This window comes from Salmo salar, chromosome 19 (assembly GCF_965601325.2).
Source record: "Salmo salar chromosome 19, fSalSal1, whole genome shotgun sequence".
In the NCBI taxonomy this organism is placed as follows: domain Eukaryota; kingdom Metazoa; phylum Chordata; class Actinopteri; order Salmoniformes; family Salmonidae; genus Salmo; species Salmo salar.
Window position 1 is genome coordinate 65,387,582 of NC_138309.1, and position 25,601 is coordinate 65,413,182.

Consider the following 25,601-nt stretch of genomic DNA (forward strand, 5'->3'; position numbering starts at 1 on the left):
CAGACAGCAGGCCTTGGGGAGTAGATTGTGCCTGAGGCTGTCTGAGACAGCATGTCACGATCGTCGTAATAACATTCGGACCAAAGCGCAGCGTGATATGGGTTCCACATGTTTATTGAATGAAACGCACAAAAACAATAAAGAATGAAACGTGAAGCAAAGGAGGAGCTCACAGGCAACTACACATAAACAAGATCCCACAAAACACAGTGGGGAAATGGCTGCCTAAATATTATCCCCAATCAGAGACAACGGAAAACAGCTGCCTCTCAACCTAGATTACCCACCCTAGTCACAACCTGACCAAACCAAAATAGAGAATAAAAGGCTCTCTATGGTTAGGGCGTGACAGTACCCCCCCCCCCCCCCCCAAAGGTGCGGACTCCGGCTGCAAAACCTGACTCTGTAGGGGAGGGTCCGGGTGGGCATCTAGTGTCGGTGGCGGCTCCAGTGCAGGTCGTAACCCCCGCCCAGACCCTGGATCCGGCCATGGCGCCGGGCTGAATGCCGTGCCTGGACTGGGCACCAGCGCAGAAGAAGGCTCCGGCCATGGAGCTGGGTTGGACGATGACACACTTCGCTCGGCAAGTGCGGGGAGCTGGCACAGGACGTACTGGGTTGTGGAGTAGCACTGGAGACCTGGTGCATAGAGCTGGCACACATGGTACCGGACAGATGACACGCTCCTCAAGGTGAGTGCGGAGAGCTGGCACAGGACGTACAGGGCTGGGGAGGCATACTGGAGACCTGGTGCGTGGAGCCGGCACAGATTTTACCAGACTGATAGCACGCTCCTCAGGACGAGTATGGAGAGCTGACTCAGGTGGCATCAAACTGATTATACGCTCCTTAGGGCGAATGTCGTGCATCATACACCAACACAACAACTCTCTCTTTTCTCTCTCCTCCAATTTCTCCATCAACTCCCTGATGGTCTCTGACTCCCTCTGTTCACTCTCCTCCAATTTCTCCATCTTCTCCCAGACTGGCTTTGGTTCACTCCTCGGCTCCGCCGACCACCCCGTGTGCCCCCCCGCCCCCCCCAGAAAAATGTTGGGGCTGTTTTTTGGGCTTTTGTTGTGGCCACGATCCCCGGCGTCATCGCTGACCTCCCTTATCTCCTTGCGTCTGCTTCCAAGGAAGGCTTTTGTGTCCCTCCATGATTTCCTCCCATGTCCAGGATATCTTCTCCTCCTTGATCTCCTCCCAAGCCCAGGATACCTTCTCCTCCTGGGCACGCTGCTTGGTCCTGGTTTGGTGGGATCTTCTGTCACGATCGTCGTAATAACATTTGGACCAAAGCGCAGCGTGATATGGGTTCCACATGTTTATTGAATGAAACACACAAAAACAATAAAGAACGAACGAAACGTGACGCAAATGAAGTGCTCACAGGCAACTACACATAAACAAGATCCCACAAAACACAGTGGGGAAATGGCTGCCTAAATATGATCCCCAATCAGAGACAACGATAAACAGATGCCTCTGATTGGGAACCATATCAGGCCAACATAGAAATAAACATCCTAGATTACCCACCCTAGTCACACCCCGACCTAACCAAAATAGAGAATAAAAAGGCTCTCTATGGTCAGGGTGTGACACAGCAGGGGATTACACACAGGGAGTTGGCTGCTGGCTTTCTTGAGCACCATTATCTAGAAAATAAGGGAAATAGTAACAGGTCATAAAATATGAGGGAGCACAAACAGCAACTTCACAGGCTGTTTGTACCCCTCTGGCCTGGGCACAGAGTTCCATAGTATTTAGTCCCAGACTATCAGGTTCAGAGTTCAGCCTATTCACGCATATAGTAGTGCACACAAATATTTGTGTACAACGGCAGTATTTGCTACTCTGACTTATTTATTTTACTTCTATCACAAGCCTTTTCCCTTGAAGGCATGGATCATTTAACTACAGTGAATTGGTGAGATCATGTTTTTGATGTTCTCCTCTTAACCAAATACAGGCCTTGTGGCTCTTCCACTTCAACTTTAGTTAGTTAATTTAATAAAGTCTGCAGTGACTCCTCCTGTTTTGGCAGCACCCTCTGTATGGCCTTTTCAACAGTCTCCATTTCACCATGATATTTGTGTGTCTAACTTTCTCAATCATCATTATTCACTCATCATTCGGGACTATCTGTAATTATGTTAGCATCCACATTAATGTAGAAATGTTTAGAAACATATTCTATTTTTTATTTACAATAAACGTGACTCCAAAATGACACAATACATTATTTACCATGAATTTCTATTGGGCACAAAATTATCAGCAAATGCATCCAACAAGCTTGTAGAGTCACAAGCTTGATGTAATCATTGGGTGCTAGGAATATGGGACCAAATACTACACTTTTGACTACTTTACTACACATTTTGTCCCAATACTTTTGGTCCCCTAAAATGGGGAGACCACGTACAAAAAGTGCTGCAATTAAAAAAATAAAAACATTGATTCTCTTTTGATAAGTCATTCATGATTTGTCTGATATCATTGTCTGAAGTGTTCCGTTTTGTCAGTTGTTCATGAACTTTTTATAGTGCATGCCATACCGTCATAATTTATTGGAACTCCTGTATTATTGTTTGAATGGTGGTGGCCGATAACGGCATTTTAGCTTGTATTCTAAGATAGAAATGATTATTCAAATATTCCTCATTGTCAACGGCAACAAATGTGTATTTTATCTCTACACCTGCACCCTCACAACTGTGCTTAGGCATGGTCTCAATGTGATGCGGATTACTGCTACCTGTGGGTCTACCCCTATCCCCATAGTCAGGGTGATCCACCAAGTATTTATGTTTTCTGCACAAATGTGATGTGACAGATGACTTCGGATAACTGTTTAATAGACATTGTATTTTCTGTCACATCCCTGATATGCCATTTCAGTGCTCGCAAAACATTGAAAAAGTTGGGAGATATGAAAGTACACTCATCAAGTTGACATGTCAGATTCACATCCTCCATTCTTTCTCTTTTTTGTGCTGTTATTGCTAGCTTGTGGTATCGACACACATGGGTTTTAAAGAGGCAAAGTTTTTAAAAGTGCAGAGGCTGTCAGACACCCCACAGACAAATATATCTGTGTTTCTTCACATGCTTCATAAATGCCGGGGTAGAGTCTGTGGAGAAACCACACTGTTTGCACATTGCAAAATTGTGGAGAGGCAAGGAGGCTGAAGACGTACGTATTTTCCAGACGTTGAAATCAGGCACATTTTTGGTTCTGAATGAAAGTTCGAAAGTAGACGTCTATGTTTGGGCCAAATCAAGGCTGGTCCAGACTGGACAAAATCTGAACCAAACATAGACAACTATGATTGGTTCAGATTTGGTCCGGACCAGACCAAAATAACACATGTAGAATCATGTAGTAACCAAAAAAGTGTTAAACAAATCAAAATATATTTTATATTTGAGATTCTTCAAAGTAGCCAATTTTTGCCTTGATGACAGCTTTGCACACTCTTGGCATTCTCTCAACCAGCTTCATGCTTCATGAGGTAGTCACCTGGAATGCATTTCAATTAACAGGTGTGCCTTGTTAAAATTTAATTGGTGGAATTTCCTTCCTTCATAATGCATTTGAGCCAATCAGTTGTGTTGTGACAAGGTAGGGATAGTAAACAGAAGATAGCCGTATTTGGTAAAAGACCAAGTCCATATTATGGCAAGAGCAGCTCAAATAAGCAAATAGAGACAACAGTAGACCGGTGGGAATCTGTCCTTTGGTCTGATGAGTCCTAATTGGAGATTTCTGGTTCCAACCACCGTGTTTTTGTGAGACGCAGAGTAGGTGAACCGATGATCTCCACATGTGTGGGGGTGCTTTGCTGTGACACTGTCAGTGACTTATTTCGAATTCAAGGCACACCAGTATGGCTACCACAGCATTTTGCAGCGATACGCCATCCCATCTGGTTTGTGCTTAGTGGGACTATCATTTGTTTTTCAACATGTCAATGACCCAAAACATACCTCCAGGCTGTGTAAGGGTTATTTGACCAAGAAGGAGAGTGATGGAGTGCTGCATCAGATGACCTGGCCTCCACAATCACCCGACCTAAACCCAATTGAGATGGTTTGGGATGAGTTGGACTGTAGAGTGAAGGAAACGCAGCCAACAAGTGCTCAGCATATGTGGGAACTCCTTCAAGACTGTTGGAAAAGCATTGCAGGTGAAGCTGAATGAGAGAATGCCAAGAGTGTGCAAAACTGTCATCAAGGCAAAGGGTGGCTACTTTGACAGATCTAAAATGTATTTTGATTTGTTTAACACTTTTTTGGATACTTCATGATTCCATATGTGTTATTTCATAGTTTTGATGTCTTCACTATTATTCTACAATGTCGAAAAAAGTCAAAATAAATACGAACCCTTGCATGAGTAGGTGTGGCCAAACTTTTAACTGGTACTGTACTGTATATAGATACGTGTCACATATCAGTTTGCAAACAATGTAAAAAAAAAAAAAATGTTAATAATGCCGCATACAAGCATTGTCTCTTTTTTGCTTTCTTGAGTAAGGCAGCTCTAAAATGCAGGTGTTTCAGCCTAGCTATGTGCTTTCTGTGGTGGTGGGGCAGCCAGCGGAAAATACGGAGCTTAGGGGTTGATAATGTTCTCTAGTTGCGTCGTGATTGACTCAATGTTCTGTCACTCATGAGGACCCTACATTACCACCACAAATCTATGGGGAGAGCTAGAAAATTAAAGCCCCTTGGGTGCTGCCATAGATTTACATTCGAAGTGCCCATCCAAGAAGGCTCAGGGTCTTTGGCCACGGATAAAATGATGTCAAATCATGTTATGTCTACTGTAGCTTTGATTGGACTGATCATATCAACATCATACTTTCAAAATCTTAGCTAGCAAGCTAGACATGCAGTCATCATCATAAATCAAGTCGACAATCTACTGGCAAATCCTTTTCAAATCATGTCATATGAAGAGAAATTAAACTTAAAATATATCGGTGCTCAAAGGGCATTGGACAGACACATTACACAACAAGTTGAAAATCGCAAATTCAGCAATCAGTGGCTAACTGAAAGCTTTGTAAAGCAATCACTAGTCTACTATTCAGTGGAGAGGGTGTGTAGACCAAATCTGGGTTTAAGGGTCTCTTTTCCAAGCTGAAAAGGATAAACATTCACTTGCAACACACCATGGGCCAGAAAAGGTTGAATACATTGGCCATGCTGTCAATCCAGCATGACTTCTGCCGTGTTAAAAACAACTGGAAACTCGGAACTGGGAAATCTCAGACTTCAGTGAGTTCAAGACAACTGCAAACCAAGATCCAACTGGGAAAATACATTTTGAACGGTCATCCAACTTGGAACTCGAAGTCGGGAACTTGGGCCTCTTTCTAGAGCTCCGACCTGAAGATCACTGACGCCGTGATTATAGTTTTTTTTAAAGTTCCCAGTTGTCTTGAAAGCACCATAAATCCGGAGAATGTCAGACTTTGATGACAAAGTTTGATGACAAAATTTGCCCCCAAGAAAGACTGCCACACAACCTTCCTGTTCAAGTGAGCACAGCACAACAAGGTGAGTCCAAAAATGTCTTGTATGTTCCTGCATAAATGAACGGAGATACACTACCATTCAAAAGTTTAGGGTCACATAGTAATGTCCTTGTTTTTGAAAAAAAAGTTCTTTTTTTTGTCCATTAAAATAACATCAAATTGATCAGAAATACAGTGTAGACATTGTTAATCTTGTAAATGACTATTGCACCTGGAAACGGCAGATTTGTTATGGAATATCTACATATCAGGCGTACAGAAGTCCATTATCAGCAACCATCACTCCTGTGCTCCAATGGCACGCTGTGTTAGCTAATCCAAGTTTATTATTTTAAAAGGATAATTGATCATTAGAAAACCCTTTTGCAATTATGTTAGCACAGCTGAAAACTGTTGTCCTGATTAAAGAAGCAATAAAGCTGGCCTTCTTTAGACTAGTTGAGTATCTGGCGCATCAGCATTTGTGGGTTCGATTACAGGCAAAAAATGGCTAGAAACAAAGAACTTTCTTTTGAAACTCATCAGTCTATTCTTGTTCTGAGAAATGAAGGCTATTCCATGCGAGAAATTTCCAAGAAACTCACATCTATAGGGGATGGCTGACGAAGGAGATGATTGTGGACTACAGGAAAAGGGGACCGAGCACGCCCCCATTCTCATTGATGGGGCTGTAGTTGGTCGAGCGTTTCAAGTTTCAAGATCACCAACGAACTATAATGGTCCAAACACACCAAGACAGTCGTGAAGAGGACACGACAACACCTTTTCCCCCTCAGGAGACTGAAAAGATTTGGCATGGGTCCCAAATCCTCAAAGTTCTACAGCTGCACCATTGAGAGCATCCTGACCGGTTGCGTCACCGCCTGGTATGGCAACTGCTCGGCATCTGACCGTAAGGCGCTACAGAGGGTAGTGCGTATGGCTCAGTACATCACTAGGGCCAAGCTTCCTGTCATCCAGGACCTATATAATAGGCGGTGTCAGAGGAAAGCCCAAAAAGTCAGACCCCAGTCCCCCAAGTCATAGACTGTTTTCTCTGCTACCGCAGAACAATTAATCAAATGGCCACCGGACTATTTACATTGACCCCCCCTATTTGTTTTGTACACTGCTGCTACTCACTGTTTATTATCTATGCATAGACACTTCACCCCTACCTACATGTACAAATTACCTCGACTAACTGTACCCCCGCACATTGACTAGGTACCGGTACCCCCTTTGTATAGCCTCGTTATTGTTATTTTATTGTGTTACTTTTTATTATTTTTTACTTTAGTTTGTTTGATAAATCTTTTCTTAACTCTTCTTGAACTACACTGTTGGTTAAGGGCTTGTAAGTAAGCATTTCAAGGTAAGATCTACACTTGTTGTATTCAGCGCATGTGACAAATAAAGTTCGATTTAATTTGATTCAAGAAACCAACAAAAAATGCAAACTCAGTCCGGATTCGACCCTTGGTATCACATGAACACAAATAAGACATTGCAAAATGTGTAGAATTGCAGGAAATTTTCTTTAAACTGCAACATTTTCTCTCTGCCCCATGGCAAAAAGTATAGAATTGCAGGAAATGAGCATTAAAAACAGTAAAATGTTCTCTCTTCCAACAACGGGTGTATAATTTAGGATCACATGGGTTGCGTGGTGATGGTTTGTTACTATGCCAATAAACAACATTATCCATTCGGACCTTTGCCACCTAGGAAATTTGTGTGACTGGACCTTCTCAAATATTACTTGAGTACCCCTCGCCTTTATGTACAGTGTTTATTTATGTGAATTTCACGCTATTTTGTGGAAACAGACAAATATATCCAGATAGGATTTTATTAACCTGAATGCCTCCTAGAGCAGGACTTTGTATCTGTTACAAATCTTAATCAAATCAAACTTTATTCACAAATGTGACTGACAGTGTCACGACCACTGGTCATGACGGCAGGCCAGCTGTGAGTCGCACAGCTATTTTGCCATACAGTGGAGCATATTGTAGCAATCTAAAGGCGTTACATTTTCCAAAGAATCCTCAGAATTTCCCACCAAAAAAAATCTACTTTAAAACACATATGCTAATAATCTAACTACCGTAATGTGTTATGACATTGGTAAACCCGAACTGACACTAAAACGGCGACAGTCCAGTGGACGAGTTTGGCAGTGTGTTATGAGCATACTCCGCCCAGATGAGGAACTTGCTCCAGTTGCTGGCCTGAGTGGAGAAAAAGCAGCGGAGGAACTTCTCCAGCTCCTGGTTGTCCCATTCAGTTTACCCATTTGACTGAGGGTGGAACCCAGAGGAGAGACTCACCGATGCCCTCAACAGGGAACAGAAGGCCTTCCAATACTGTGTGACGAACAGGGGCCCACGATCTGAGACAATGTCCTGGGGAAGTCCATGTCGTCGAAATACATGGATAATCATGAGATCAGGCAACTTGGGTAAGGCGATGAACTGGGCTGCCTTGGAGAACCGATCGACGACCACCAGGATAGTGGTAAGCCCTTGAGATGGAGGTAACCCTGTGATAAAGTCTACAGACAGATGAGACCAGGGCCGGCTGGGGATGGGCAGAGGTTGGAGCAACCCGGCCCGGTCGCTGACGTGAAGACTTGTTTTTTTTCACAGATGGAACAGGCCGCAACAAAGGATCTCACATCCTCCATCATGTTGGGCCACTACAATTTCCACCTCAGGGACTCGTGTCCAATTAACCCCTGCCCTGGATGCCCAGTTCATTTAGAGGAGTGTCCCCATTGTAGCACTTGAGACTGGGTTGATCGCGGAATGTAAAGTCTGTTAGTGGGTCCCCTGCCGGGGTCAGGTTCTCGGGTCTGGGCTTGTCGGACCGTGGTCTCAATACTCCACATCACAGGGGCCGCAATGCGTGAGCTGGGGATGATGGGCTCAGACTCCCTCTCCTTGATAGAGACATAGTGTTGGCAGGACAGGGCGTCTGCCTTCTGATACTTGGATCCCAGGGGATATTTATTTGATTTTATTTTACCTTTATTTAACAAATTCTTATTTTCAATGACGGCCTAGGAACAGTGGGTTAACTGCCTGTTCAGGGGCAGAACGACAGATTTGTACTTTGTCAGCTCGGGGATTTGAACTTGCAACCTTTTGGTTACTAGTCCAACGCTCTAACCACTAGGCTAGTGTGATAGGCTAGTGTGAAATCGAACCTGAAATCGAACCTGTTAAAACACAAAGGCCACCTAGCCTGGTGAGCGTTCAACCTCTTGGCTTCTTGAATGGAGACCAAGTCCGTCCAGATCACAAAAGGATGAGGTGCCCCCTCCAACCAGTGTCTCGACCCCTCAAGAGCCCACTTAACTGGCAAGAACTCCTGGTTGCCTACATCGTAGTTGCGTTCTGCTGGTGAGAATCGCTTGGAGAAAAAGGCGGATGGGTGCAGTTTCTTGTCCTCTTCGTTGCGCTGTGAAAGGACCGCCCCTGCGCCAGGTGTCTGAGGCATCCAACTCCACCACAAAGGGATGAGTCAGATCAGGATGAACGAGGATGGGTCCAGAGGTGAAACGTCCTTTGAGCTCCATGAATGCCCTGTCAGCCTCGGGGGTCCAGCAAAAATGGGTCTGGGACTTGCGGGTTAGGACCGTGAGAGGTGCTGCCACCGCACCAAAGTTGCGTATAAAACGCCTGTAAAAATTGGCAAACCCGAGTATCCACTGGACCTGCTTGAGTGAGGTGGGACGGGGCCAGTCGGCGACCCCCTCAATCGTTATGGGGTCCATTTGGATGCTTTCGTTAGAGATAATGTGACCCAGGAAGGAAACCTGGGATACGTGGAACCTACACTTCTATATCTTTACATATAGTTGATTCTGCAGGAGGCATCTCAGGACTTGGCAGATGTGCAGTATGTGTTCAGGAAGGATCTTGGAGAAGATCAAGATGTCGTCAAAGGTAAACAAAGACGAACCGATTCAACATATCTTTTTAGGGTATAGGGAGCAGTATTTTTGATTTCAGATGAAAAGCGTGCCCAGAGTAAACTGCCTAATACTCGGACCCAGAGTCAAATATTTGCATAGTATTAGTAGATTTGGATAGAAAACACTCTGAAGTTTCTAAAACAGTTTGAATGATGTCTGTGAGTATAACAGAACTCATATGGCAGGCAAAAACCTGAGAAAAATCCAACCAGGAAGTGTGGAAATCTGAGAATTGAAGTTCTTCTTTTGAATCCCTATCGAAACTGTCTGTGGGGTCACGTTGCACTTCCTAAGGCTTCCATTGGCTGTCAACAGCCTTCAGAAAGTTTTTCCATCATTCTCCTGTTACTGGGCAGAGAATAGTAGCTCAGTCAATGAGTGGACTGCCAATGGACAAAGGACTTGGTGATGCGCGATCCCGACAGCGCACCCATCCTTATTTTTCTTCTTGAATGAATACGCTATTGTCCGGTTGGAATATTATCAACGTTTTATGTTAAAAATACCCTAAGGATTGATTGTAAACAATGTCTGACATGTTTCTACGACCGGTAATGGAACATTTTGACTTTTCGTCTCTGGTTCTGCGCTCGCGCGTTATGCCTTTGGATTGTGATCTGAACGCACAAACAAAACGGAGGTATTTGGACATAAATATGGAGTATTTCGAACAAAACGAACATTTCTTGTGGACGCAGGAGTCCTCGGAGTGCATTCTGACGAAGATCAGCAAAGGTAAGAGAATATTTATAATACTATTCAGAGTTTTGTTGATGCCAGTACTTGGCGGGTAGCTGTATAGCTTGCTTCGATGGCTGAGCTATGTACTCAGAATATTGAACAATGTGCTTTCTCCGTAAAGTTATTTTGAAATCTGACAAAGCGGTTGCGTCAAGGAGTAGTGTATCTATAAGTCTTTCAATAACTGTTGTAAATTCTATCAACGTTTATGATGAGTATTTTTGTAAATTGATGTGCACATTCACCGTCGGTTTTGGTGGGAATACATTTTTTGAACATCACGCGCCAATGTAAAATGCTGTTTTTGAACTTTATCGAGCAAAAAATACATATATTGTATAACATGAAGTCCTATGAGTGCCATCTGATGAAGATCATCAAAGGTTAGTGAATATTTTAGCTGTACTTTTGGTTTTTGTGATGCATGTCCTTGCTTGGAAAATGGCTGTGTGGATTTTCTTGTGAAGTTTATGTCCTAACATAATCAAATGTTATGCTTTCGCCGTAAAGCCTTTTTGAAATCGGACAATGTGGTTAGATTAACGAGAGTCTTATCTTTAAAATGGTGTAAAATAGTTGATTGTTTGAGAAAATGAAATTGTGAGATTTTTGCTGTTTTGTATTTCGTGACATGCTATTTCACTGGCTGTTGAATAGTGTGGGACGGTCACGTCCCACCTAGCCCAGAGAAGATATCCCTCAGAGTGTCATTGACCAATGCTTGAAAGACTGCCGGTGAGTTCGATAATCTGAAGGGCATGACTAAATATTCATAGTGGCCACTAGGTTTATTAAAGGCAGTCTTCCACTTATCTCCCTCCCTGATTCTCACCAGATTGTAAGCGTTGTGGAGGTCCAGTTGGTGAAGAATTGGGCCCCTTGGACCAACTCCAATGCGGAGGACATCATGGGTAGGAGGTAACGATTCTTGATCGTAATCTGGTTCAGCCCTCTGTAGTCTATACAGGGACGCAGGCCTCCATCCTTCTTAACCACAAAGAAGAAGCCTGCACCAGCAGGGGATGAAGAGGGGCGAATGAAACCTGCCTCCAGCGACTCCCGGATGTAATTGTCCATGAATGCTGTTTCAGGGGTCGTGAGGGAGTACAGACGACCCCGGGGTGGTGTGGTGCCAGGTAAGAGTTCTATGGCATGGTCGTAAGAACAATGAGGGGGAAGAGTGGCGGCCTGCCTCTTACTGAAGGCCTCCTGGAGGTCGAAGTATTTCGGGAGGGAGTGCAGAAAAGTCTTTGTCTTCAAGGGATGCAGGAGGACACGGCGAGGCTCTTGGTGGTGTTCTTAGACATTTAGTCTGGCAGTCCTTACCCCAGTCTAGTAGGTGTCCCATGGACCAGGAAACGAGTGGGTTATGTAGCGCTAGCCAGGGGTACCCTAGGATAAGGAGGATCCCGGAAGTAGTGATCAACAGAAAACTAGGAGTCTCTGAGTGGTTCACCCCAACCTGCAGTAGAATGGGCTTGGTCTGATATTACACCTGACCGGAGCCAATGGGGCGGCAATCAAGGGCTTGAATCTGCAAAGGGATGGGACATTTCACGTAGGGGATCTGTAACTCTCTGGCGAAGTCTTGATCAATGAAATTATCCGCAGCCCCGGAGTCCACAAAGGTTTAAATCTGGTTCTGATGGTTGTCCCAGTGGAGGGTTGCGGCTAGTAACAGACGGTGATTGGGTAGCCGGGAGGTAACTGCAGAGCTCGTCAGGGTCTCCCCCTTTCCTGGCGAGCCCTGGCGTTTCCCGTCAGCTCTGGGCATGTAGAACGGAGATGGCCGAGACCTCCGCCGTAGAGGAAGCTACCTTCGCGCATTTGCCTGTCACGCTCCAGTGGGCTCAGACGTATGCAAACCAGCTGCATGGGATCCTCCATGCTGGGCTCGGTGGGCTTGCGGTGCTCAGGTAACTGGAATGCTGGAGTGGTGTCAAAAGGGTGCTGTCTCACCCATTCCCAGATGAGGTTGTCAACCTGATTTCCAGCGTTTTCAGGGACTCGAGGTCCTCTCACAGTTCCCGAGTGGCCAGTTCATCTTTCATGGAGTTAGACAGACCCTGGTGGAAAGCGGTAACCAGTTCTACCGTATTCCACCCACTTTCGGCGGCAAGGGTGCAGAACTCAATGGTGAAGTCAGCCACTGGTCTGGCCCCTTGGCGGAGGTTGAACAGTTGGCTGGCCGCTTCTCATCCGCCGACTGGGTGGTCGAAGACGCATCGCAGCTCGGCAGTGAAGGCTACTAAGGATCTGCAAGATGGTGGCTGCTGTTCACACACCGCCGTTGCCCACACCAGGGCCTTACCCGAGAGTAGAGATGATGTAGGCGATCATGGCCCGATCGGTGTGGAACGAGGAGGACTGTAGCTCGAACACCAGAGAACACTGAGTGATGAACCACTTGCATCCTCCTGGGTGGCCGTCATACCACTTGGGGGCTGGAATCTTGGGTTCCCGGTGCAGGTTCCCTGCAGGAACCACAATAACGTCTGTAGCACTGGATGATGAGACCTGGGCATTGGCTCCTCCTGGGTTGGGGGCGTGCCGTGGTTGGAGGGACTTTGCAAGTTCCTGAAGGGTCCCGGAGATTTGGGAGTGCTATTCTTGCTATTCTTCTATTCTTTCCAATGCCTCGCAAAGAAGGGCACCTAGTGGTAGATGGGTAAAAATAATAAAAGCAGACATTGAATATCCCTTTGAGCATGGTGAAGTTATTAATTACACGTTGGATGGTGTATTAATACACCCAGTCTCTACAAAGATACAGGCGTCTTTCATAACTGAGTTGCTAGAGCGGAATGATACTTCTCAGGGATTTCACTAATGGTGACTTTAAAACTGTTACAGAGTTTCATGGCTGTGATACTCCACAATACTAACCTAAGTGACAGAGTGAAAAGATGGAAGCTGGTACAGAATACAAATATTCGAAAACATGCATCCTGTTCACAACAAGGCAATAAAGTAATACTGCAAAAAATATGGCAAAGCAAATATGTTTTTGTCCTGAATACAAAGTGTTTTGTTTGGGGCAAATCCAATACAACACATAAAAATTGATTTACCTGTGTTCTATATATTTTTCCACACTATGAGGTTGGAATAATACTGTGAAATTGTGAAAATTATGATAATGCCCTTTTAGTGTAAGAGCTGTTTGAAAAGACCGCCTGAAATTTCAGCCTGTTTTGGTGGAATGGAGTTTTGGCCTGCCTGGTGACATCACTAGGTTCAAAACCTCTCTGCCAATAACAACTAGTTTTCAGTTTTCCCCTCCCTACTCAGACCACTCCCAAAAAGTCTTCGCAAAATTCTTACTTGAGAAATTGTTCTTTGCTAAGAAGCTATTTGTGTTTCTTTTTGACCATTTTAATTGAAACAGTCACAGTAAGGTACTTAATTGTTACCCAAAAATGATTTGATTTTGCGATAAAACGGCTGCATTGGACTTGAATAGCACTGAATAGGCCTATAGTTTGGTCACTTATTTTGAGGAATTTTTAAAACTAATGTTTGAGGACAAGAATTACTCTTGTTTGGTGAATCTTTGGCAATGTACTGGCAGGGAAGTTTGAATGGCCAGAGTGTGTAGCTCTGGTGTAGGACTAATGTGATCATATAGTCTGGTGGTGATGCATTGGTACAGTACATTGCAGTACTGATGCATTATAAATGTAGCCTACATGAGAAACAGAGAGAAATCCATTCATTCAACAACGGACCTGTCGGTGACAGAACACTTGTCCCAGAGAACACTTTCTAATGGTCAAACCAAAGTATGCAAGTATATGGGTAAACTTGGCTAGGTTGGAATAAATTATATAGGAAAACCTTCAAAACTGTGAATTTTAAACTGGGTGAAAAATGCACATCCCTCCCCTGTGCCCAAAAGAAGAACACGCAACCCTCCCCAAAGTAAAAAAAAACATGTTGCACCCCCCTACACTATTTTGGACCCCCCCCCCCCCACTCCCAGTAATTATCAAACAGTCCCTAATGACTATGTACTCACTTTTGGAGGCACTGTAGTATCCTTTAAAATGTATATATTTTGCACGGTCAAACATGAACAATGTTTATGAATACAATAATAATTTTACTCTTTGTTTTACAGGTCACCGGTCTTATTGCATCTACTTGGAACATCCCAATGTTTGGCTTTGTCGGACAATCCTCCAAGATGGACAATACTGCCATTTACGATACTTACATCAAAGTTGTGCCCCCCCTTAAAAGAAGTGGAGAGGTCTTAGTTAGGACACTGCAATATTTTGGGTGGGACCATGTGGCTCTGATTGGAGGGGGGTTAGATTCAAACACTTGGGACAAAGTCGATGCTTTATGGAAGTCTGTCGAGGATCAGCTCAGCGCTCAACTCACCGTAACAGCAAGTGTTAAGTTTGACACCAGCAACATGGAACTTGTCCACAGGAATGTCAAGTACATCTCGACAGTGGCAAGAGGTAAGCAAACAAATGTTCCTCCTCTATTACTTATCAGTTATATCGTGCTGTAGTGCTGTATTGTCTTTTAATGTGGTAAGTGGGTTTGTATTGCAGATGGCCTGATGAACTATGCTTGCATGATGAGTAACCTTGCTATAGACCTGAAGACTTGCATTATCTCCCTATTCTATTACATAGGCATTGATTGAAGCTCAATGTTAAATTCAGATCTCCCTACCATCATATCTAAGCCAATATGACACCATTCTCAATAAAAATTAGCAAATCAACTTGATTGGAGGTACACAATACACTCTCATCTCTCGTCATGAGCCATCCGTCCATTACCAAGAACCATATACTGGATTTTTAACAGGGCCGTTAGCATTACATGCTGACCACAGTGCTCGCATCGCGTGCGCGAGCATTGCAAAATAAATGTACACATACATGTTATTCAATTATTGCACCCACACTGCTCGCATGTGTCAGCGAGCGTCTGTGTAGCCTGGTGCTAAAATAGATCTTGGTTCTATTTGTGATGCTCAACGCGCAGCAAGTCCTGCCTTTCAAATCTTCTCATTGGTTTTTAGGAGCATATACCCACATGGGTGATTGAAAGATGAACTGAGGTCCACTCTCCAGTCGGTTGTGGTAATGCACCGTAAAGTTGGTTGCCAACCGCCATATAAAGTCCAAAGAAGAAAAAGAAGCCTGAAGGAAGGAGGAGAGAGAGCACGAGAAACTAATTTGGTTTACCATTTTATCTGTGGATTAATTGTCGAAGTAGAGGACCTTGTGCATTTCGGGTAAAATAACAAACCAATATTTATATCCCAGGATAAATGAGCTAGCAACAGCAAGCTAGCTAGCTAAATTGCCATAAATGCTTTTCGGCCTGTCCCCAAATGAATATAATTGGTTCAGAGTTAATTTTGATATTTTAACCTGCGTGTCCTGATCGCGTCTGGTGTGGGAGGACAGAATCAACATACGCGCGAGTGGTGTGGTCAGCATGTTAGGGTTTTCAGACAACTTTTTGCCCAGAATTAATTCAATGTTCAGGCATTGGATGAGAATGAGACTACAGCGTCCATAAAGTGACCATTAGACTTGCAGACCTTTCGGACTGAATACGTTTGTAGGGGCAACAGATTTGATTAAATGTATAATTTATTGGTCTTACTTGCTCATTTCTGTCCATTAAGAACCAACGATCTGCTACCTTTTTGTAGTATTTCTCACAATGCTAACATCTTTTTTAGCTGAAGCTCAGAGTTCTAACACCGGGTCGGTTGCTCGGCAACAACACAGCTGCTTTCACCAGGCTGCCAGTCATAAGAAGTGTATGTGAACAAACCTAGGCTACTGTAGATAGCTAGCTATATAGTTGTATTCAAGCTGAGGTAAATCAATAAATGCAAACAGATATTTTGATTAGCTAGGTAGCTAGTTAACGTTAGCTAACATTAGCAAAGACTTGTATAGCTAAACCAGCCTGTCATTTCCAATGGCAACAAATTAGTCATAGTGGCACACAAGCAAGGAGGTGGGCAGTGCCAAGCACGATTTCAAAAAAAAACTTTTGCAAAGGGTAAAGTCTACAAAACTTAGTCCACTCTGTTAATTTAAAAATAAAATCCTCATCAATCTACACACAATACCCCATAATGGCATTACAAAAACAGGTTTTTAGACATTTTTGCAAAAAAATAAAAAATAAACAAATTGAAATATCACATTTACATAAGTATTCAGACCCTTTACTCAGTACCTTTGGCAGCAATTACAGCCTGGAGTCTTCTTGGGTATGACACTATAAGCTTGGCACACCTGTATTTGGGGAGTCTCAAGCTCTGTCAGGTTGGATGGGGAGTGTCGCTGCACAGCTATTTTCAGGTCTCTCCTGAGATGTTAGATCGGGTTCAAGTCTGGGCTCTGGCTGGGCCACTCAAGGACATTCAGAGACCTGAAGCCACTCCTGAGTTGTCTTGGCTGTGTGTGTAGGGTCGTTGTCCTGTTGGAAGGTGAATCTTCACCCCATTCTGAAGTCCTGAGTGCTCTGGAGCAGGTTTTCATTGAGGATCCCTCTGTACTTTGCTCCGTTCATCTTTCCCTCGATCCTGACTAGTCTCCCAGTCGCTACCTCTGAAAAACATCCCCACAGGATGATGTTGCTTCCACCATGCTTCACTTTAAGGATGGTGCCAGGTTTCCTCCAGACGCTTGGCATTCAGGCAAAAGAGTTCAATCTTGGTTTCATCAGACCAGAGAATCTTCTTTCTCATGGTCAGAGTCCTTTAGGTGCCTCTTGGCAAACTCCAAGCGGGCTGTCATGTGCATTTTACTGAAGAGTGGCTTCCGTCTGGCCACTCTACCGTAAAGGCCTGATTGGTGAAGTGCTGCAGAGATGGTTGTCCTTCTGAAAGTTTCTCTCCACAGAGGAACTCTGAAGCCATCCCTGACCAAGGCCCTAATACCCTGATTGCTCAGTTTGGCCGGGCGGCCAGCGTCTTGGTGGTTCCAAACTTCTTCCACTTAAGAATGATGGAGGCCACTGTGTTATTGGGGACCTTCAATGCTGTCATCATTTTTAGCTGTCTACAATCCTGTCTCTTGAGCTCGAACAATTCCTTCGACCACATGGCTTGGTTTTTGCTCTGACATGCACTGACAACTGTGGGACCTTATATAGACAGGAGTGTGCATTTCCAAATCATGTCCAAATAATTTAAATTACCACAGGTGGACTCCAATAAAGAAACATCTCAGGATGATCAATGGAAACAGGATGCACCTGAGCTCAATTTCGAGTCTCATAGCAAATGGTCTGAATACTTATGTAATAAGGTATTTCTGGTTTTGTTTTTAAATACATTTACAAACATTTCTAAAAACCTGTTTTCGCTTAGTCATTAAAGAGTATTGTGTGTAAATTGACCAGGAAAACATTTTATTTAATCAATTTTAGAATAAGGCTGTAACATAACAAAATATGGAAAAAGTCAAGGGGTCTGAATACTCTCCGAATGCACAGTACATGTACTTATCTGGAGTGCCTGAGGGTGGCGCTGTTACCCTGCCTCAGTGTGCTAATATATTACGTGGTGTCATGTTAAAACGTAATACAAAGGAAAGCTCAACATTACAAAACATGGAACAAATGAGACCACCAACTACTCTGAACCTAGAGGGAAATTGGAGTGTGGATGCAGAAATTCAACCTTTATATCATCGCCAGTGGCATCTCAGAGAAATCCGAAAAAGTGAAATGTGCCAAATTCTTGCACGTAGCCGGAGAAGATGCAATCAAGGTATTCAATTTTGACAATGATGTAGATGACTTGGATGTATTAAAAGAGCTTTTTCGAACGTACTGTGAGCCAAGAAAAAATTGGACATACCTGAGGCATATCTTTTTTACGAGAGTGCAAGGACAAACAGAGTCAATTGATGCTTATGTGACTGATCTAAAAAATAAAGCAAAAGACTAAGTTTCAACAACATACCGAGTCACTGATACAGGACAGAATTGTGTGCGGAATCACAAATGACCAAGTTCGAGGCAGATTACTCAGAGAACCAGATCTCCTGCTAGCTAGACCAATAGACATTTGCCGTGCTAGTGAAGTGCGCCAGAGCCATTTGATAATGTTTCATGAGTTAGACAAAGACAGTGCACAGCTAGTAAAAGAATGATCACAGGGAGAATGCTCACGTTGTGGGTACAAACATGAACCAAAAAAGTGTCCAGCATATGGTCAGATATGCAAAGTATGTTACAGAAAAAATGATTATGCCAAAAAGTGCTCCTCACGCACACACATGGGCAGAAAACCTGAGGATTCACAGCATAGACAGGGGATAACAGCAGGAAATGAGGACATGTTCATTGGGACAATTGAAGTGAAACAGAGTGAAGTACAATGTGTAGCTCAGCTAGTGAATGTCAAATGAGAAGAATACTGAGAAAGAGCAGTGGACAGAAACACTGAAAAATAACATCCAGAAACGTACTGTTACGCTATATACAGGAGCTCACTGTAACGTCTTATCTTATCTGTGAGAGACTTGAAAACACTGAAAGTGAAATTCAGTGTCAATTCCATGCAAAAATCCAACTGTAAGCTTGTGACGTATTCTGGCCACCAGAGGCTCTGATACCGCAGGATCAGACTGCCAGGGAGAAACTGTGGCAGCTTATACAAAAGGCACGACAAGAGGGAAAGAAGGCTGGGTTCAAGGGCCCACACGCGCTCATCAAAAGAAGAAAGATTAATGGTTAACTCTGATGACATGAAATCACACTTGAACTGTGAGTACTGCCAAGAGTACATTTACTGTGAAGCCACGAGTAAATTTACTGTCCGAACTACAATTTAGAAAACACTTGCCAACCAAAAAAAGAAAAAAAATAGATTTGTTATACTGTTAACCACCGCTACCTCAACTGAGCGTAGATTTCCGTCGAAGTAACGCTCTCAAGGTTTACTGTTTTGCTTTATTGTTCACATTACTACATCTGTTGTCTAGTTTGAGTCTCTTTCTTTTTTAATGCAGGAGTTTGTTTTCAACTCACTCAATATCATTAGCCTGAATGCTTGGGGTTTGAGAGATCTTACAAAAAGGAAGCCTTATTTTTATATTGTAAACACAATAACACAGATTTTGTCCTTCTTCAGGAAACCATTTCATGTGAAAATGACTTGAAATTTTGGAAGTCACAATGGGGAGACATGGCCTATTTCAGTCATGGATCAAATCATTCTTCTGGTCTTTTGATGCTCATCCACAAGTTTAAAGGCGACATTCTAGAATCCACATCTTCACAGGATGGGAGATGGGTCACAGAAATTGTTAAACTTGACAATTCTATTTTCATCATCTGTAATGTGTATGGACATAAGTCACGTTCTCCAAATAAGACCCTTTTTGCCAAATTCACCAGAAAATTACAGGATTGACACAACAAATACTCAAAGGTTTTTCTGATTCTATCAGGGAATTTTAACGAAACACCCGATGACTCTGCTGATCGTTTTCCTCCTAGAATGAGTCAAAGCTCTCAAAATCATCATAACATTATGCAAGGATCTCTCTGTTGATGATGCCTGGTGTTATTTCAATCTGGATGCAAAGGGTTACAGTTGAAGTCAGAAGTTTACATGCACCTAAGCCAAATACATTTCTACACAGATTTTCACAATTCCTGACATTTAATCCTAGTAAAAATTCCCTGTCTTAGGTCAGTTAGGATCCGCACTTTATTTTAAGAATGTGAAATGTCAGAATAATAGTAGAGAGAATTATTTATTTCAACTTTTATTGCTTTCATCACATTCCCAGTGGCTCAAACGTTTACATACACTCAATTAGTATTTGGTAGCATTGCCTTTAAATTCTTTACATTGGGTCAAACATTTCAGGTAGCCTTCCACAAGCTTCCCACAATAAGTTTGGTGAATTTTGGCCCATTCCTCCTGACAGAGCTGGTGTAACTGAGTCAGATTTGTAGGCCTCCTTGCTCGCACACGCTTTTTCAGTTCTGTCCACACATTTTCTATGGGACTGAGGTTAGGGCTTTGTGATGGCCACTCCAATACCTAGACTTTGTTGTCCTTAAGCCATTTTGCCACAACTTTGGAAGTATGCTTGGGTCATTGTCCATTTGGAAGACCCATTTGCAACCAAGCTTTAACTTCCTGACTGATGTCTTGAGATGTTGCTTCAATATATCCACATCATTTTCCTCCCTCATGATGCCATCTATTTTGTGAAGTGCACCAGTCCCTCCTGCAGCAAAGCACCCCCACAACATGATGCTGCCACCCCTGTGCTTCACGGTTGGGATGGTGTTCTTTGGCTTGCAAGCCTCCCCCTTTTTCCACCAAACATAATGATGGTCATTATGGCCAAACAGTTCTATTTTTGTTTCATCAGACCAGAGGACATTTCTCCAAAAAGTATGATCTTTGTCTCCATGTGCAGTTCCAAATCGTGGTCTGGCTTTTTTATGGGGGTTTTGGAGCAGTGGCTTCTTCCTTGCTGAGCAGCCTTTCAGGTTATATCGATATAGGACTTGTTTTACTGTGGAAATAGATACTTTTGTACCTGTTTCCTCCAGCATCTTCACAAGGTCCTATGCTGTTGTTCTGGGATTGATTTGCACTTTTCGCACCAAAGTACGTTCATCTCTAGGAGACAGAATGTGTCTCCTTCCTGAGCGGTATGACGGCTGCGTGGTCCCATGGTGTTTATACTTGCATACCATTGTTTGTACAGATGAACATGGCACATTCAGGCATTTGGAAATTGCTCCCAAGGATGGATCAGACTTGTGAAGGTCAACCATTTATTTTCTGAGGTCTTGGCTGATTTCTTTTGATTTTCCCATGATGTCAAGCAACGAGGCACTGAGTTTGAAGGTAGGCCTTGAAATACATCCACAGGTACACCTCCAATTGACTCAAATGATGTCAATTAGCCTATCAGAAGCTTCTAAAGTCATGACATCATTGTCTCGAATTTTCCAAGCTGTTTAAAGGCACAGTCAACTTAGTGTATGTAAACTTCTGACCCACTGGAATTGTGATCTGTAAACAATTGTTGGAAAAATTACTTGTGCCATGCACAAAGTAGATGTCCTAACCGACTTGCCAAAACTATAGTTTGTTAACAACAAAGTTGTGGAGTGGTTGAAAAATGAGTTTTAATCTCCAACCTAAGTGTATGTAAACCTCCGACTTCAACTGTATACCCCGACCAACAAAACTATGTATTTCTAATTTCTACCTTTTTGTTACAATTTGTTATAAATGTAGATCATCAGTTGGCTCCCTTTTCTGATCATCATTTGATTTCATCGAATTTGCAAGATACAAAAAAATGTTATGGTATTCAAGGATATTGGAAATTTAACAACGCACTTCTTAAAGATCCTATTTTCATTGGAAACATCAAATTGTTAACCAAAGATATTTTTGCAAGAAAAGACTTGGGTCATGGAAGTAGATCGGAATTCTTCAAATATAAAGTCAGAATTGTAGTCATTAAACGTGCCACAGAGCTGAAGCACCTGAAGAACCTTAGAGAAAAATATTTGATGAGCAAGCTTGACAGTTTTCTAAAGAAAGATAATGTATCTCAAGAAGAAGGGTCTTTAAACCTATACAACAAGAATTAGAATAGCTTCAGACGGATCTGGCAAAGTGTGACACACCAGTTATTTTTTGCACTTGAAAAGAGAAACTACAAAAGAAAATCTATAACGGCCCTCAAAATTATTAATGTATTATGCAAAGATCCCATTACAATATCAACATTTGTCAATTCCTTTTATGAAAACCTTTATAACTCAGAATTTCAGGAAGATGGTTGTGAAAGCTACATTTGTCACATTCAGAATTATCTTCCTGTAATTGAGAATGATATTTCCACTCAATTTGCGATTCACCTGTCAATGGAAGAAATTAGAGAGGCTCTGAATTCAGTGATAAAAGGGAAATCACCTGGCCCCAGTTGAATTCTATAGGCAGTTTTGGGAGTCAGTAGAAGACCCTATTTTTAGTAAGTTTCAAGATTGCATTGAAAATTGTGAAATTGTCTCCGTTAGGAAACAGGGCCTTAATTTCACTGATTCCGAAGCCTGAGAAAGACCCTTCTCCCGTTGACAACAAGAGACCAATTACTTTATTAAATATTGATTACAAATGTGTGCTCTGGTTTATGCCAAAATATTAAAGAAAGCAATAGATACCATTATAAATGAGCCTCAGGATTTATGAAGGGCCGTCACATAAGCTCCAACATTCGTTTAGTTTAACAGAAAAATACAAATTTCCCAACTGGCTGATGATACTCTTTTTTTAAAAGACAAAGACCAGGTCACCCATGCCCTTAATGCTATCACTGCATTCTCTATTGCGTCTGGATTAAAACTGAACGTTTCAAAATGTGAAATCTGTTTGTTTGACTCTGATGATAAAGAAATAGAAAATATTCCTGTAAAGGACTGTGTTAAATAATTAGGAATACATCTATCAAAAAACCCTTGGTCAGACAACATATAAATTTCTCTCCTAAAATTAAGAAAACCTAGAATATATTTATTAATTGGCTACAAAGGGACATTTCTATACAAGGCAGAGGGACTGTCTCACTTTGTGTACACATCATTATCTGTATTTGTAAATCCCTCTACCTGTAAAGAGATCAACAAGACCTTTCTTGACTTCATCTGGAAAAATACGTCAAACTAAAAAAGTCAGTCCTTTGAAATGAAAGATGTGAAGGAGGTCTAGAAGTGTTGGATTTTGTTGACATTAATAATACCTTCAAGATCAATTGGTTGAAAATATGTTTGGTAAATACAGAATCAATTTGGTATTTCATTCCAAACAATGTGTTTAATAAGTTAGGAGGTCTTCAATTTTCACAGAATTGTAATTATATTTCTGATAGAGAACCCGTTAAATTGGCTAGGTTTCACCAACAAGCTTTAACGTCCTGGAAAATATGTTTCCTGCACAAATTCTCCACATACGTCACGTTCGTTATAATAATAATGGTCGGACCAAGGCGCAGCGTGAGTAGCGTTCCACATAATTTATTAGAAAGTGAAACTTTAGAAAAATACAAAACAAATAAAGAATAAACAAACCGTGACTGTAATGAAACTACACATAAACAATATCCCATAACTGTCACGTCCTGGCCAGTATAAGGTTAATTGTTTTGGTAGTTTGGTCAGGACGTGGCAGAGGGTATTTGTTTTATGTGGTTCGGGGTGGTGTGTTTGTGTAAAGGGTATTTGATTTAGTATTTCCGGGTTTTTGGTTGATGGTCTGTGTTTGTATTCTATGGTTAGTCTAGTGTGTGTGTTTCTATGTTTGGTTAATTGGGGTTGGGACTCTCAGTTGAAGGCAGGTGTTGTCTATCTGCCTTTGATTGAGAGTCCCATATATTAGGGTGTGTTTGTGTGTGTGATTGGTGGGTGATTGTTCTGTGTTGAGCTTTGCTTTGCCAGACTGTTTGTTAGTTGTTAGTTTTTCGGTTTTGTTATTTTGTATGTTCATTTTTGAAGATAATTAAAAATCAAGATGAGCATTCACGTACCTGCTGCGTTTTGGTCCTCCATTTCTACCAACAACAACCGTGACAGAATCACCCACCAACTATGGACCAAGCAGCAGAAGAAGGAGCAGAGGGACTTCGAGTTGGACTGGTGGGAGAAGTGGACCTGGGAGGAAGTTCTGGACGGGGCCGGACCTTGGCACCAGGCTGAGGATTATCGCCGCCCGCAGTGGGAAATTGAGGCAGCCAAGGCAGAGAGGTGGTGGTACGAGGCCATGGACGCGCTGAAGGAGAAGCACGAGAGGCACCCCCAAGAACATTTTGGGGGGGGGGGCACACGGGTAGTTTGGCTAGGCGTAAGAAGAGCCGGAAGCCAGCTACCCGTGGTTATATGGAGGAGCGTATGGGGTGGAGAGCGCTATGTTTCGCTGAGGAGCGCACTCTCACCCATACGCACGAACAGTCCGGTGCGCGTTATTCCAGCCCCTCGCAGGTGCCGTGCTAGAGCGGGCATCCAGCCTGGTAGGAGGATGCCTGCGCAGCGCATCTGGTCGCCGGTACGCCTCCGAGGACCAGGCTACCCAACTTCCGCTCTACGCACGGCTACCATCAGGGCCCTGCACAGCCCAGTCTGCCCTGTACGAGCACCCCGCTCGTACAGGGCTACTAGTTCCATCCAGCCAAGACGGGTTGTGCAGGAGGTAAGATCGAGACCGACTGTGCGCCTCCATAGCCCTGGGTTTCCAGCTCCTGTCTCTCGTGCGGACCCGGAAGTGCGTCAACCCAGTCCGACTCGTCCTGTTCCCGCTCCCCGCACTAGCCTGGAGGTGCGTGTTCATAATCTGGTAAGCCCAGTACCAGCACCACGCACCAGGCTACAAGTGCGTCAACCCAGCCACGCCAGTCAACAGTCGTCATCAGAGCTGCCCGCCAGTCAACAGTCGTCATCAGAGCTGCCCGCCAGTCAACAGTCGTCATCAGAGCTGCCCGCCAGTCAACAGTCGTCAGAGCTGCCCGCCAGTCAACAGTCGCCAGAGAGGCCAGACTGCGCTGAACTGCCGAAGTGGCCAGACTGCGCTGAACTGCCGGAGTGGCCAGACTGCGCTGAACTGCCGGAGTGGCCAGACTGCGCTGAACTGCCGGAGTGGCCAGACTGCCCTGAACTGCCGGAGTGGCCAGACTGCCCTGAACTGCCGGAGTGGCCAGACTGCCCTGAACTGCCGGAGTGGCCAGACTGCCCTGAACTGCCGGAGTGGCCAGACTGCCCTGAACTGCCGGAGTGGCCAGACTGCCCTGAACTGCCGGAGTGGCCAGACTGCCCTGAACTGCCGGAGTGGCCAGACTGCCCTGAACGGCCGGAGTGGCCAGACTGCCCTGAACGGCCGGAGTGGCCAGACTGCCCTGAACGGCCGGACTGGCCAGACTGCCCTGAACGGCCAGACTGTCCTGAACTGCCAGACTGTCCCGAGTTGCCAGACTGCCCAGACTGTCCCGAGTTGCCAGACTGCCCAGACTGTCCCGAGTTGCCAGACTGCCCAGACTGGCCCGAACTGCCCGACTGGCCCGACTGCCCCCCGGCGATGCCCGACTGCCCCTCGGCGATGCCAGAGTGGCCCGACAGCCTGGAACGGCCGGAACCAGAGCCACCTCCAGATATAGGTGGGTTGGGGAGGGGGGGTGTAGCACAGTGCCGTCGTTGACGGCAGCCACCCTCCCTTCCCTCCCTTTAGAAAAGGGGAATTTTTTTTTGGTGTTGCTTGGGGTTATTTTTTGTTAAGGTGCTTCTGGGGTAGCACCTTTAAGGGGGGGGTACTGTCACGTCCT

The 25,601-nt window shown here is 43.9% G+C and overlaps 1 protein-coding gene across 1 annotated transcript in view; it reads left to right on the forward strand.

Annotated features, from left to right (window-relative positions):
* Positions 1-25,601, forward strand: part of gucy2g (guanylate cyclase 2g) — an 89,470-nt gene that overhangs the window by 14,392 nt on the left and 49,477 nt on the right. Inside the window, exon 3 of the mRNA XM_082965536.1 lies at positions 14,375-14,723. Within this exon, the coding sequence (XP_082821662.1) occupies positions 14,375-14,723 (349 nt within the window). The remainder of the gene's footprint in view (positions 1-14,374; positions 14,724-25,601) is intronic.